The sequence below is a fragment of the Heterocephalus glaber genome, unplaced genomic scaffold (genome assembly GCF_053883595.1).
Source record: "Heterocephalus glaber isolate CG9 unplaced genomic scaffold, H.glaber_assembly_v1.0 deba00001532, whole genome shotgun sequence".
Classification (NCBI taxonomy): domain Eukaryota; kingdom Metazoa; phylum Chordata; class Mammalia; order Rodentia; family Bathyergidae; genus Heterocephalus; species Heterocephalus glaber.
The window spans coordinates 5,766,819-5,782,595 of NW_028258330.1; the positions used below are offsets into that span (position 1 = coordinate 5,766,819).

Sequence of the window (15,777 nt, forward strand, 5' to 3'; positions counted from 1 at the left end):
AGTTCATTTGTTCAAGAGTTTGATTGAGTTCTAGTATTTCATTACTTATTTTTTGTCTAGTTGCTCTATCTATTTGTGACAGTGGGGTGTCGAGGTCCCCCACTACAATTGTATTAGTGCATATGTGACTTTTCATGTCCATTAGTATTTGTTTTATATAGTTGGGTGCACTAGTGTTTGGTGCATAGATATTTATGATTGTCATCTCTTCCTCTTGGATTGTTCCCTTTACAAGGATGTAGTGTCCTTCTTTGTCTCTCTTAATCAGTGCTGGTTTGAAATCTACTTGATCTGCCAAGAGGATAGCTACTCCTGCTTTTTTTTGGGTTCCTGTCACATGGAGTATTGTTTTCCACCCTTTAACTTTCAGTCTATGAGTTTCCTTTTGAATTAAGTGTGTTTCTTGTATGCAGCATATTGCTGGATTTTGATTCTTGACCCATTCTGCCAGTCTCTTTTTTTGATTGGTGAATTGAGACCATTAACGTTGATGGTTATAACTGAAACATATTGACTTGTCATTGCTATGACTTTTTCTTTTTGTTGGGTTCTCCCCCTTTACATTTAATTTCTTGTCATGCCAGATGGGTTTATTCTGCTTTGCTTTGTGGGGTTGTGATCCTCAATGTCTGTTCCTAGGATATTGTGTAAAATTCTTTGGAGTGCTGGTTTGGTATTCACGAAGTTCCTAAGGTGCTCTTTGTCATGAAAGTATCTTATTTCTCCATCAATTTTGAAAGATAGTTTTGCAGGGTACATCAATCTGGGTTGGAGGCTGTTTTCTTTTAGGGCTTGGAATATGTCACTCCAAGCTCTTCTTGCCTTGATGGTTTGTGTTGAGAAGTCTGCTGTGATTCTGATGGGCTTTCCTTTGTATGTGATTTGTTTCTTTTCTCTGACTGCTTGTAGAACTTTGTTCTTCTGTTGTGTTTCTGGAATCTTAACAATTATATGCCTATGTGTAGATTTTTTTTGATCAAGGCTATTTGGATTCCTATATGCCTCACTTATCTGTATGTCAAGCTCTTTTCCCCTGCTTGGGAAGTTTTCTGCCATTATTTCTGTGAAGAGAATTTTAATATCATCTCCACTCTCTCCTGTTTCTTCACTGACTCCTATCAGTCTTATGTTATTCTTCTTTGCATCATCTAGCAGCTTCTGGATTGATTTCTCATGTTCCCTTATAATTTTGAAGCAATTTTTCTTTTCCTGGTCACTAATTGCAATCTTGTCTTCTATATCTGAAATTCTGTCCTCACATTGGCTCCTTCTGCTGTGTAGACTTTCAGTGGAGTTTTTCATGTCCTGGAAATCTATTTGCATCTGTTTTATGGATTCCATTTGTTTCTTATGTTAGGATTCCATCATGTTCCTGAGCTGCTCTCTAGATTTATTAATCATGTCTTGCACTAGGGGCACAATTTCTCCTGTTATCTGAGAAATTATTTCTGATTTCATTTTTTCCAGATCCCCTTTTGTTGCCAGTTCAGTGGGTCCAGGTGGTTGAGTATCAGAGTGTTCCATCTCATTTCCCTTTGGGTTTGCTGTAGGTGATCTGGAAGTCTGGTTTTGAGACTTATTTACATGTTTTCTCATTTTGACTGGGGCGGGGGGCTCTTAGCACCTGCATGGATTACCTCCTCTGAGCTGGGTGAGGTGAGACAGGAGCTGGGATTAGCGGTAGGGATGGTGACCCAAAAGCCCTTTCCTGTGGGCTGGGAGCAGCAGAAGGGATGGTGGCCGGGAAGCCCCTTCCTCTGGACCAGGAGCAGTGGAATGATGGCTCAAAAGCCCCTCCCTCTGGGCCGGGAGGGGTGGGAGGGATGGTGGCCCAGAAGCCCCTTCCTCTGGGCCAGGAGCAGCTGGACAGAAGGTGGCCCCAAAGTGATCTTTACTCTTAAATCGGAAGTATCTTCCTGTAGAAACCACATAGGTTTCCTTAAAAATGAAACATAAAGCAGGCGTGGGCGGGCTGGGTGGCTCTGCTATTTCTGAAGAATCGTGGGCTGGTGCTTATTCCGAGGGCGACTGAGCACACAGGGGTGTAGTGCTATCCATAATGAGGTTGCAGCTTTTGCCTTCATTGGGTCTTAGCTTCCTCTGGGGGACCCCTTAATGCAACAGGTTCTGGGTCTCACCTGGGAAGGGTAAAGCACACCCTGGCCACACTGCACAGTTTCAAGGTAACCACAGAACCTCGGAGACTGACCAGATCAAGGATTATACCCATTAGGCAACCTTTCCAAGAGTTGTTTGAGTTCCACACAAGGCCTTTGCAGAGCTCATGTGGTAGAGTTTGGACCTGGAAGGTCCCCAAGGGCCATGTGCTAAAGGCTTGGTCCCAGCTTGGTGCTATGGGAGGGTGACGCTTTAAAAGGTAGGGACTGGTAGGAGGTCTTTAGTCACTAGGTGAGAGGGGTCCTCGAAAGGGATTGGGGGGCCTCATCCCTTCTTCTTCTCTGTCTGCTTCCTAGCTGCCCCAAGGCAAGCAGCTTTCTCTACCATACGTTTCCTGCCAGATACTTTGCCCCACCATAGACCCAAAAGGAACACAGCCACCAACCATGGACTGAATCCCCTGAAACTAGAGCCAAAACAAACCCTTCCTCATTATAACTTAATTATCTTGGTATTTTGTAATAATAATAAAGAGTTGGCAGATATATCATGGTTTAGAATATTATCTGCAACAGACATTGTATTTCCATGAATCCTCTCTCTTGCTCATTCTCTCTTTTCTTGCGCCAAGGGCTCCAAACACTTCCTCCTGCACATATTTCCCCTCTCCCTGAGTTGGCTGGCTTGGTGACTTGAAGGATGAGATTCCACTTGAGAGGCTCACCTGGGAAATCTGGGCTAGCCTGTGAAGGTACAGGCCACAGGCCATGTGGAGAAAGGAAAGGACAGCAACCTCCATCGTCCCATCACCTCAGATGAGGTGCCCGACAGGTGAGAGTAGCCACCTCTGTCCTCCAGACCCTAGCAACCTACCCAGCCAGCCACCTCACTGAGCTCCCCTGGGTTCCAGGCTCAGGAGCAAATAAATGCTCTTTCCTAAGCGGCTTCTCTCTGGGTAGTTTGTGACTTGACAACAGGGAATGGGACTTTACAACTCGGAGTCTGTGTCTTCAGCCCAAACAGCTCTCGGGGTCTGGCAGATCTGGATTCATGATCCAAGTCATCAGGAACTGCCAGTCCCAGGCTTTGAAGGTCCCAGGGCAGTGGAGGGGGTGAGCAAGTGGGCTGTTGGGGCACAGCCTGCAGTGGGGGACAGGTGCCAGGGCCAGGCTGTCCCCCCCACTGGCCTAGCTGTATGCATACACCCGCATACATGTTGAGCCCAGTGAACCCCTCCTCCTCCCAAGCCGCCTGTGCCATGACTCTGAGTCCTCCCAGAACTCGAATGAAATCTGCCTTAGGGCTCATGGAAACCCTGTCTCAGGCCCAGGCCTTGTGTGACAGATCTGTGGACACAAGTCACTCTGGCCTTGCTCTCGAGGTTGCAGGAGGAGCCTTGAGGATGGGGACACTTGGGCTCCAAGCAGCGGGGCCTGCGGAGTCTGTCCTGCCTGTGGCCTTCAGGGCAGCCATGCATTCCTGATGCTGAAGAAATGCTGAAAAAAACACTGGGAACAGGCTGAGCTCCTATGTGCGTGCATTGCAGAGTGAAATATGTGCACACTTCATGCTGATTCATAGATACTTTCAATGTAGACATGTAAGTACATATTTGTACTGATGTCTGCTCATGTATTTGTAGTTATATACTTGTATATTTACATGTAGTACATACTTATAGCTTATCTAGACATCCAAATATAGAGTAAACATATATCAAACACCTATCATATATAAAGTACGTATATATGTCATATATACATATATTATATTTTTAATCTTTTCTATTTCTTTTATTTTACTTTTAGTTGGTACATAATAACCATGGATATATATGGGGTGCAGTGCGCTAATCTTATGCATGCCTACAATGGTATACAATGTGTGACGATAAAGTCAAGGTAAGTAGTATTTCCCTTTCCTTGAACACTGATCATTTCTTTGTATTGGGAAACCTTCAAGTCCTCTCCTCCAGTTCTTTTTCGAACAAAGAGGGGGGGAAAGAGGCTGAAAAAAGAATTAAGATGTGTTATGTCCATGTACTAACTCCCCACAAGGAATGTGATCATCATGTAATGCAGACATGTACTCATAAAAATACTCATAAAAATAAAAATGGAAACAAAACAGAATACATAACTAGGGCCGCAAACTTAGTCCCCTTCGGTGCTGTGCTCTGCCCCTGCTGCTTGGGCCCTGTCCTCCAACTCCCACTCTTCCTCCCTACTCTTCCAGACCGAATAGATGGCACATTAATTTCCTTGTTATTTGATGATCAACCCTGACAAGCTCTCCTCTCTGGATGGGCAGTGTGGACTGAGGCCTCTCCGGGATAGCTCAGTCCATTCTGAGACATCAATGAGTAGCACACCTGCATGATCGGCCACATCTCAGGGCTATGGTGACTAAGGACAGAGCCCAGCTCTCCTTGCCAGGCACTGCAAGGGGACAGGGCAGGGACAGGGTGGGGACAGGCGCTGTCCAACACCCCCTCACAGCCCACCCCACAGCACTCCTTAATGCTCAGTGCCTGCCCTGCACAAATATTTTCCGGCAGTCCGGGGCCATGCCTGGGCCCACTGGGATAGTGAAAGTACCCGAACAGCAGGTCTGCAGCCCTAATTCTGCCCTCTCATGGGGAGAGGTAGGTCCTGGGCTCTCCAGAGGGGTGTGGGGGAGGGCACCTATTGTTGCTGATCTGGGACACTAATTATGATAAACAATAGGGCTCCTGCAGCTGCTCACGACCCTGTATCACTCATGACCTCTGTTCCCATGTCCCCAATGCCTTCCCGATTGTCTCAGGCTCCCCTGAATGTCAGGAGTATATCTGCCCAAATCCATTTTCACTCAGTGCTTCCGATAGCTCTGTTTGCCTCTACCACTATCCCCAGTTGTGGAAGGTGAGGGAAATACCCAGAGTGCCCCCGCCTCCTGACTTAGGTCACAGGACGCAAGTGACCAGTGTTGTGGGTGTGTTGCATTGCCAAAGTGGCCATGATCCACCACTGTCTTGAGTGATTGGGATTTTCCTGCCCCTCCCATGAAGAAGTGATATGTGTCTTCCCTGACCTTCACCTTGAATCTGGACGGGTCTTGTGACTTGTTTTGACCAAAACAATGTGGTCCAAGTGATAAGTGGAGGCCTCCTCCTCTTCCTTTTTCCTCTTTTTCTCTTCTGGGTCCTTTGCTTTTCTGTATCAATTTTAGCATCATTTTGTCTTGTTCCACTGAAAAATGCTATGGAAACTTTAATTGAAATTGCACTGAATTAACAGATTAACTTGACGTCTTTATATTGTTCCATCTTCTTATTCATGGACTCAGTACTGTCATCCTGCAATTCAGGAATGCTTTTATCTGTTTGCTAAGTTTTATAATTTTCTCACATGTTGTCTTAGATTTGTAATTATTTGATCAGCTCTGAGATGCAGCATAGTGTTGAATAAAAGAAATAATTGGCAGCGTTCTGTCTTGTCCCAGACCTAAAGAGAATGCTATTGAAGTTTCGCTATTAAGAATAATGTTTGCTGTAGGATTTTGATAAACAGACTCTATTATTTTCAATAATTATTTCTCCAACTGCATCCACATTTTAGATTTTATCCCATTTGCTGAGATTGTATTTCAGAGGCTGTATTTTTCAATTGCCATTGGTTCTTTTTTATATTCATGTTTTTATTTTGCTTGGATGTCTCCATTACTTATTTTACTTTTTAAATGGTTGCATCACTCTGGGCAAACAATACATAGCTTATTTGAAAATTTTTTGCAAGATCACTCCATGAAGTAAATTTCACCTGATATAAACTTGGGCCTGGTTTTTAATTTTGTTGGGCGTATTTTTTCAGAATTTTGGAATTTTAAATAATAGCCTAATTTGGAGATGGAGTTTTTTCTTCTTTCTTTGGGTTCTTTTTCTGGTTATTGTCCTATGATTGCTCTAGCTGTCTCTTTGGTTTAGTCTCCTGGGTCCTAAAATGAAGTTCAAGCCTCTGAATGTTGGGGACAGGCCAGGTGTAGCCGGCATGGCAGACTCCTGCAACTTGGCCAGTTTACATGAGGCTGTCTTCATCCTCCAGCCACCCTGGGTCTACAGACTCTTTGGACAGCCAAGGTCTGGCACAGCCTGCTGTAGTCTTTTCAGCTGCGTCTCCAGAGACAGAAGTTTCCATGTGAGATCTATCAGGGACAAAATGTAGAGATTCCCCTGCTAGCTTGGCATGAACTATGTTGGCTGATGCCTGCCCGATGAGCTCTCTAAGGTAGGACTTTGGATTTCAGCAGCCTGCTGGTGAGAAGGGCTGAGAACGACAAGGCGCGACAGGACATGTTAGGACACATGATGGGTCAGACCGAAACACTGCCCCTGGGGAGATCTGACCCTCCCATAAGCATCCCGTGCTTTTTGTAGAAGTGAGGAGCCCCCCTCATCTGCCTGAGGCTAGTCATTAGGCTTTGCAATTTTCCTACTTAATTGACCTGGTCGCACATATGCAACATCTTTGGACATAATTCATTGTTTCAACCAGCAATTCAGAATCACAGCCACTAGATGCTTGCCAGAAAATTCAACCCTGTGCCAAGTGTGATCTGGCTTGTGTCAAAGGCTCAGGTGAGAGAATGGCTGTCTGGGGGAGATGGGTGGATGATTGGACCATCCCCTTACTCCTTTTGCATAAACTCTCTCACTTTCCTAGCTAGTGGGAGAATCTTTGACTTAGTTCCTGTAGCAATCCCTGTACTGAGATTCACAATCACTTTTGCTGCTGCATAGGGAGTGCCTACCCCATGCCTTACTCTGTGCCAAGTACGCTGTGTCCGTGTCTCTGAGTCCCACGTAAAACCTTCCAGGTGGGAGAATCTTCCCCATTGTCTAGACAGGTAAACTGATTCAAGGTTCACTGAGTCCATACCCAACCACCCACACAACACTATATTTGTCCATGAGTGTCCACGCTATTTTTCTCTCTTAAGAAAATGCTTTTTTGTTTTTGCCACTCAAAGACCATGAAATCCCCCTATCACGCATGTACAGCATTAACTTCCAAAGCAGAAGTGATTATGCCAACATCTTTGTAATAGTCTTCTACAATCTTTATAATTTTCTCCATAACCCCTTACATCTGTATTATGTCTGTGTCTTTTAGCTGAAGGGGGAATTTAAATGATGAACACTTGTCTAATCCAGATAGAGGACTAGAAATAAAATAAAATAAAAACTATGGTTCCTCCAATGGCTCTGAATAGCTAAGAAAATTATACTCTGTTGGGAGCTCACTGAGCTCTGGTTTGGATGGAGAGAGGGTTAGTTAGGTGGTTATAAGCAGCAACCTTTAAGCTAAATCTACCTCTAAGGGAGTCTCGAAGCTCACATAAAAAAATGTTAGATTAGGTCTTTGAAAACCATCTGAATTTTATTATCCAGAGATGATTTCAGAATTAGTCCATAAAGACATAAGGAAAGATGTTCATTTCTTCCTGAACTATTAGGTGTCACCAGGGTAAAGTGTCAGTTTACATCAGCGTGGAAAGAGTGAGCCAACGAGGTGGTTGGTTTCACATACTCTTCCATGGCTTGTTGTGCAGGTTCCTCAAAATGAAATATGACTTTCAATAAGAAACAAAAAGTTAATTCCAAGGAATCTTTCTTGTCTGAAGGTTTAACTAACACCATCAATCACATTAGCTCCCATGGAGATAAATATTTTTTAGCCTCCATTTATCCTTCTTCCCCCCATCTCGGTTGCTTGAGTAATAAATATTTTCCCTCTTCCTGAATTTGTAGCAAACTTTTTGCAGCCAGGAATCACTTCTAATCTGGGATCTCTTACTCTTTAGGGCCTAATAGATAGAGTGTGCTGTGCCCTCGAATGCTTCATAAATACTGCCCGTGGCGGGGATGACATTTCCTTGGGGAATGCCTGTCAAAGAAATGTTATGCATGAGTGATTTTTATGGACAACAGCACAGTAATGGAATACAGATCTGCAATGTATCACCAGACATTGACTTACAGCTGAGCAAGGCTGCAAGACTATTGACAAAATGTGGACCTCAAACCTTGAGAGTAGCCGGCATCTCTAAAATAGACAGATGTCAGGGCCACTCAACATCATGGCATGGCTGAGAAGATGGGGCCACCCATCCATCAACCAGCCAATCAATATTTTCTGAATTCCAGCAAGAAGAAAGATGTGATGCTAGATCCTGATGCCTCACAGCCAATCAGTGATATCTCTTCTGCTCATTATTGGTGCTTATTAAATATGTAATATTTCCTACCTTTTTGCAATTTGGGTTATTATTTTGTTTGGCCAAATGGATTTCTCTGATTGCAAACGAGGAGAAAATTATACTCTGTTTGTAAATCTCTTGACTGTGTTTCAAATATATCCCTGGAGCTCAAATACTGCCTGTAATTATTAAATGCTTCACCATGGAATAAATAACACCAACTCTGTGAAAAGGGAACCATCTCGCAAAATCTAATCAAGTGCAGGGCAGGCCATTCCGATATACACACTCCCTCAGAGCATGTCTGTGTGGGTCTCGAGTTTATTTTCCTGAAGAGTCCTTGGTTTGGGGTTTTCAATATGTTCTTAAAGCAATGTGCACCTGAAGGAAAACAAGGTGGATAGGTTAGTCCGCAGGGCTGCTGCAAGGGTTAAGCACAGCACCCAGGAGGACAGGGTACTCCTGTGCTTGGTTTCCATCCAAGGGCAATGCTTTATTATTGGCTTGAGGTGCAATTGCTTTTCTCCTCTCCTCAGCAGTGATGTGGAGCTGCTGCTGATTCCTTCTGACTGCTCCTGCATCCTATGCACTTTTGTGAGGCAGCATGGGTGAAGTGGTGTGTAGGCACAGACCCCTTCCTGGGCAGTGGTGGGCAGCCCTTCCTGGGCTCTCAGTACCTGTTAGTGTGAGCCTGCTCAACAGAGATGGGGGGCAGAATCGATGTCACATCTAGGACAGATGCTGCAGGTCTCACGAAAGCCTCTGTGGCCCTGCAGCTTTGAGAGTCTGCTGTGCCGATCCTGTGCTGGCCCGGGGTGGGTGCTGGGCTCAGAGCTCCGGCCCCAGGGAAGGGACACTCCCGGAGTGTGGTGGAGGAGGCTCCTCATCTCATGTGCCTGCCCATGAAGTCTCTCCTCCATCTCCTTCTCTTAGCATCCTGCCCACGCCTTTCCTGCCCCTGCTCTTGGGTGAGCCCTTAGAATGCGGCCCCCTGTACCAGTCTCTAACACCCAGGTCAGTTACCCAGGCTGCCTCCTGAACATCCCCTGTACCTCCTTCTTCATTATCTTGTGTAAACTGCACACTTGCCCTCCAGCCCCAACTCTACCTGTTGCTCCACTTCAAATCCTGGGCTGAAGACTTCCACACTGGGCACCAAAATCTGCCTTTATCACTAGGTAGTGGTGAGTTTTGTGCCTCAGTTTCCAAAATCAGCATAATTTGGAGAGTTTTATCCAGAATTAATTAATTTAATATGGAATGTGACAGGAAAATATGGTGGATGGTTAAATTAAAAAAAGTATTTCAGGGGGCCAGGGATTTAGCTCAGTGGCTCCGCCGCCTGCCTTGCGAGCTCAAGGTCCTGAGTTCAATCCCTGGTACCAAAAATACCAAAAACCAAAAACCAAAACTATTACAGTACAGGACTCATTGCCATTAATCCCCCTTGCTTGGAATACACTTATCCCATTGTCCTTGCCACTTTCTGCAGCCGCTCTGAAAGTCTTTCATGAATGTCTTTAGTTGTGCTGTTATGGCTGCCTTGATGTCCTAATTGATTCAAAATATTTATGTTTCATGGTCATTTTGACTTTGGAGAAGATCTAGAAGTTGCATGATGCTAATCCAGTGAATAAGGTGGATGAGGACACACTGTGATATTTTTATGAGCCTACCTTTTTGTTAGATGGCACTCAGCAGCAGCGTTCACTACATTTTTGATCACTTGTCATAAAGACACTCATGTAAAAGGACTTCCAGATGGATAAGTGTGTTTAAAGTGAGAGGGAGTATTTTGAGAAGGATTGATGACAATGTGTCTTTTACTGTAATAATTTTTAAAATTTAAACATTCACTACGTATTTTGATCTGATCTAACACATAAAACTACTAAGCCTAGTGCCTTCTTATGTTACTGCAGCTGTGGCCAGGTTAGCACTGCAGACATTTGGGCACAGGCTTCCTCTTCCTGAGACTTTGCTAGCTCCTTAGAAGCTTGGACACCAAATCGAGTAGTGTTACAAGTACACAATTCAAGTCCCAGGTCTATTTGTTGCCCCTTTTTTCTGCCTGATTCATTTTAAGTTACCTTTTTCTTGCATAAAATATTGAAGACATGGGAAAATAGAGTGAACTTCCACCTACCCAGCTTTAACAGTGATTAACTCATGACCAATTTTACTTCCTCCACACAGCAACCCTCTCTCTCACCTTTTTTCTTAAGATACCAGTAATATTGAAGAAAATATAAAACATAATATCATTTAATCCTAGAGAGACGTTCTGGTAAACATGTCCTATAATCATGGGAAAGATGCTTTATTCAACCTGCCCTACGCCAAGCAGGAATCATCTCTAAGGTGGTGCCAACATTTTGGACCAAGGATTCTCCCCATGCTGAGGCTTGAACTTTGACCCCATCCTCCCATAATTGGTCACAGCAGTAGCTACATTTTCAGATGCCATGAGCTGAGCTAGACCTCATCCAATCTGTGATAATGTAACTGGCTGTGGTGGTGGACACGTGTAATCCAGCTGTAATTTATGAGGCTGAGGGAGGAGGATTGCAAGTTAGAGGCCAGCCTAGGAAACTTAAAAGAGAGTACAAACCATTCAGTGGTAGAGCACCTGCCTATCATGCAGGAGACTCAGGGTTCAAGCCCCAGGATAGGAAAGGTGGTGATGGTGGAAGAATGATTAAAGCCTCAATCTTTGAATAACAAGCCATGGTGGATAAGGATCTTTGAAAATGAGTTGATAATTGGGAAAAACTCATTCAGCGGTCAAAGTGTACACTGTCTTCAGTTGTTGGCTTCTATGACATGGGGATAATGCCTGCTGGGAGTAGCTGTGCCTGTGTCTCCAGTAAATGTATACTTGGGAATTCTTACTGCTGACAATGACAGATTTTTATTACACTAAACACTAATTGGTTCGCATTAGAGGTTTTTAACCAGTTTAAAATTGTTCTCTCAAGAACAAGTTTGCATAAGAAAATATTCAAAGGAGAAGACATTTCCTTTGTGTTTTTGTTTTTAAGGAACATTCTTGCAGTATACCACACAAGCAAATTTGGTTGGAGGAGCCTGTGTTTGAATTTAATAATGGGGTTCAGGAAAAACTATCCTGTTGGCTTATATTTTTGTGCCTGGATCAATCCATCAAAAATTAATTTAATGACTACCAGCTCCAGAGTGATAGCTGGTTGGTATGTGCGCTGGGACTGCCCTTTCTGATATCCATGGAGAGGGCTGGTGATCAATGCAGTTGAAGCCAGGCACTATGTGCATGGCATTCCTCATGGCCGCTTCCAATTATGTCCAACACCAGGCTTAGTGACATTTATTCCACAGCTTCATTTACTTATCTCTGAAAGTGGCTTATTTGCTAAGGGTATGCTAGGATTTGGTGTTGTAAGTCATGGCAATAAGAGGGCCCTCACACAACTTCCAAGTACTGCATGATGATTTTCAGATTGCAGATGAATTTGGCAGAGAGTGATTATGCTACTGGGCATCAGCAATGATCTTTCAAGAATATTACAAATTTGAATCTTACTTTTTTCCTTATCCTTTTCTGCAATTTCCATACCCTAGAGTCCATGTGTCTGTTCTCTACCCTAACACTCTTAGATCAACTTCCAACAGTAAGAACCAAGTCTAAAGCCATGTAGTCTACCAAGGAGCTTCCTGGATACACTCAGATATACTTCTTGCATAAGACATTAAAATGAAACTTATAAAAGAATAGTACAAATTCAGATTTAGAAGCAGTGTAAAACATGGATCTACTTTAAGTTTTATCTTGAACACTAATTGTTAGACCAAGGAAGCTATTAAATCTTTCTAAGCCCGTCTCCTTCAGTTTAGTTTCACTAAACTGAAAACAATAGCTTTTGTTTTATCTACTACTTAGGTTGCCATGAGAAGTGAAAGCCATGATAAAATACGCTATCCATAATGCATTTTTATACCATGAATTGAATTCCATATGTTCATGAACTTTACCCAACTACATGGATAATAGAGAAGCACTGTCTATTTTATTTACTTATTTAAATTAAATTTATTTTAAACTGAGGCATAAAAACAAAATTACTTATTAATGGCTACCATGTGATGTTTCAATATATGAATACATTGTATAATGTCAAGTTAGACATATCTGTCTTTCCAAACATTTAATCATTTCTTTGTAGTGAAAATACTTAAAATCCTTCCCCATGGCATTTTGAGGTATTCAGTATGTCGTTGTTATGTATAGGTGCCCTACCATGCAATAGCACCTTTCCTTCCTGTCTAACTTCCCTCTGGTCAATCAACCTCCCATGTGACACATTTAAAAGTTACAGTGCTCTTTTACTGAGCTAAGCACACATCTTAATTTCTTGATATTTTTTATATGCAATTAACTATGTAAGCAAGATATTTAATCAAAGGAAAAAAGAGAGACTACATTTACATGTTCAGTAGCAAAGGAGGTTGAAGAAAAGTGGCTCTTGGGCTGGGGATTTAGCTCAGTGGTTCCACTGCCTGCCTTGCAAGCACAAGGTCCCGAGTTCAATCCCTGCTACCAAAAAAAAAAAAAAAAAAAAAAAAAAGTGGCTCCTGTAGATGAAACATTTGAATAGCTCCACAGAGTAGGAACTTTATTCCAAGTATTCCTTCAAACCTCTGTCAACCACACTTGCTCTGGTTGAAAGTGAGCTGCTATAATTTTATAGCAGAAATGCTTTTTAAAAAACATTCAGGTATAGACCCGGTGGGGCAAACAGTTTCCCCACAATCGTTTCACCAGATCAAGCAAAGCCAGCATTTAAAAAATTGTCAATCACCCTGTGGTAGCTTGAGAAAGGATTTGTTATTTCTATTTTTATCTTTAATAAAGTAGCAAATAATTTCTAGCTCAACAGAACAAAATGGTCAAAAGATAATTCTTGAGCACTGTAATATTTTTAAAAATCCATGAATGTAAAAAATGTAGCCACCAAGAAGGAAAATCACAATATAATCAGTGAAGCATTGGGCTGATTTTGCTGGTGATAGTCAAGCCTTAAAGAAAATGACAGAAAACAAAACCCCAGAGCTGAAGGCCCACAGTGCCCAGGTCCGGCTCACCTGTTAAACCAGTCGTCTGTGTACCGAGGGTATGGGTAGGGGTCATTGCTGCTGAAGTCGTAACTGGCTTCGGCATTCTGAAAAACACAAGGCATGGCATGAGGTCAGCGAAGCCAGAGGCAGAGCAAGTGACAGTGCTGGGGGACATGATGGCTGATGCTCAGAGGGTGGAGCCCCTAGAGCCCTGGAGGGCTGTGTCAGTGCCCTCCCTCGGCCTGGTATCTTCATCTCATCTTTAGGCTCAGTTTCCCCTATGAGTTCACAGAGTTCACCCAGAATCCAGGGCTTATGATGAGCTTCCTTGATGCAGTTGGATGGATGGCCTGCGGTTCTAGTTTTCATGTCACAGTGAGGTGGCCTTTGGTCTCTTGCTTTACGAACAAGGTCCACTTCCAGCTCCCTACTTCAGCCTAGATAAGGTTATCTCTTTTTCTCTTAAGGATGCTAAACCTGTACCTGAGCCCCTAATATTGTTCACAACTAGCTTCGTTCATTCACTCAAAAGATCTGGACAGTTGTATGTATGTCACAGACATTGCCAAAATGGAGAAGACAATAGTGGAGTCCTTGGCCTCATGCAACTTACAGCCTACTTTGGGGAACAGACATCAAGCATATGGTCAAACCAGGAAATACACAATTGCGAACTGTGATAACCATGCACTTTCCACTCTGCAGTAGATAGCTAGGAGTATAAAACTGTAATTCTACACTTCTATTTTTTCCAATGAGAGTTTTTCCCCACACACATCAGTTGTGTTCTCATTTAAGTGATTTCGTGTTTGTTTTTTACAGATATGTCTCTAGTTGGTCTTTTATTTTGGTACCGGGGATGGAACTTGGGACCTTGTGCTTGCAAGGCAGGCAGCAGAACCATTGAGCTAAATCCCTAGCCCATCTAGTTGGTCTTTTATTTGTTTCAATGGTGGGAGGTGACCCTCTATTCCTTGGCAAAGGGTCCATTCCTACTCCATTGCTTCCTCTGCTTGCCCAGAGTTGGTGGTGGGGGAAGTGGCTCTCTGGAAGTTCATCTCTTCTCTCCTCTTTGTTTCTGGGTTCTGCTGTAAAGACCTAGATGGCTCCTTGGTCCACAGCAAGTCCCAGGGGTAAGGGGACACTTGCCTACCAGTTGTGGTGTTTCTCAGTTCCGTAGGACTGTGCTCCTTTGTGAGGTAAGACACTTCAGTTTGTGCCACTCTCCTGTTTGCAAATATAGTGTATCACTGGCATAATGTTTTAAAGACCAAAGTGATTAATTCCATTCATTTTTGTTTTGATTTGTTGCATGACAAAGGGCTGCTAGTCAGTAGAGTTGCAATGATTAGAACTGTAGTAGAGGTTTAGCATCCATCTGAAATCTGTAATTCCAAAATAAGAAACTTTTTGGGTGGTGATGTGACACCAAAGTGGAAAATTCCACACCTAACCTCATATGAGAAATCATGGTCAAAATGCAGGTAGTCTGAATATATTGTATAAAATGACCCTCAGCCTAAGTGACACATGAATGACTTTCATGTGTAGTCTTGGGCCCCACCCCAAGACAATCCTGGGTGTACGCAAATATTCCCAAATCTGAAAGAAATCCCAAATGGAAAATACTTGTAGTCCCAAGCATTTTGGATGAAGAATACTCAACCTCAACCTGTTCTAATTTAATAAACAAATGCACTTGGACAGAAGTGGAGTTTTGCCCTGCCAGTTTTCCTTGAGTCTTGAACATGTCTATCCTGTAGGTCTTCACCCAACACCAGGCATCTGGAGAGGAACCCTCCTGTCTCCAGTCCCCTCCTCCCTCACATGGATCCCAGATTACTTTCTTCACATGTAAAATTTAATTCCGTATTTGGTCTATGATCCTAGTCTCTGGGACCCTCTCAGATTGGCATTTTTTCCCCTTTACTCTCTTTGAGATATCTGGATTTCAGTTCTTTCAGGGACATTATTTAGAGATAGCAGTTTATTTGCCTTCTTCCAGAAGCATGTTCAGCCGCTCCTGTTTCTGAAGTTTTCAGAAGTAAGAGCATTCTTAGGTACAGGTAGCAGGGCAGGAATATTGAAAGAAAGACAAGTTAAAACCTCTTTTGAGTTTCAAAGCTGAGGTTTATACTTTAGTAATAGATGTGGAAAACTGTTTGGTAAGCCTGGTTTATTTCTCCACAGAAGAGATTGGAAGGTGATTTGGATGTGGAGCTTGGCATGAGCAGAGCCACAAGTGTCACCCCTTTTTTTGTTTTTGTTTTTTTTGGGTACTGGGGATCGAACTCCAGACCTTGTGCTTGCAAGGCAGGCAGCAGAACCACT

General features: G+C 43.2%; 1 protein-coding gene across 1 annotated transcript in view; it reads right to left on the reverse strand.

The window, feature by feature from the left end:
* Window positions 1-15,777, reverse strand: part of Pcsk2 (proprotein convertase subtilisin/kexin type 2) — a 275,337-nt gene that overhangs the window by 37,228 nt on the left and 222,332 nt on the right. The window contains exon 6 of the mRNA XM_004840850.4: window positions 13,474-13,550. Coding sequence (XP_004840907.1) covers window positions 13,474-13,550 — 77 coding nt within the window. The remainder of the gene's footprint in view (window positions 1-13,473; window positions 13,551-15,777) is intronic.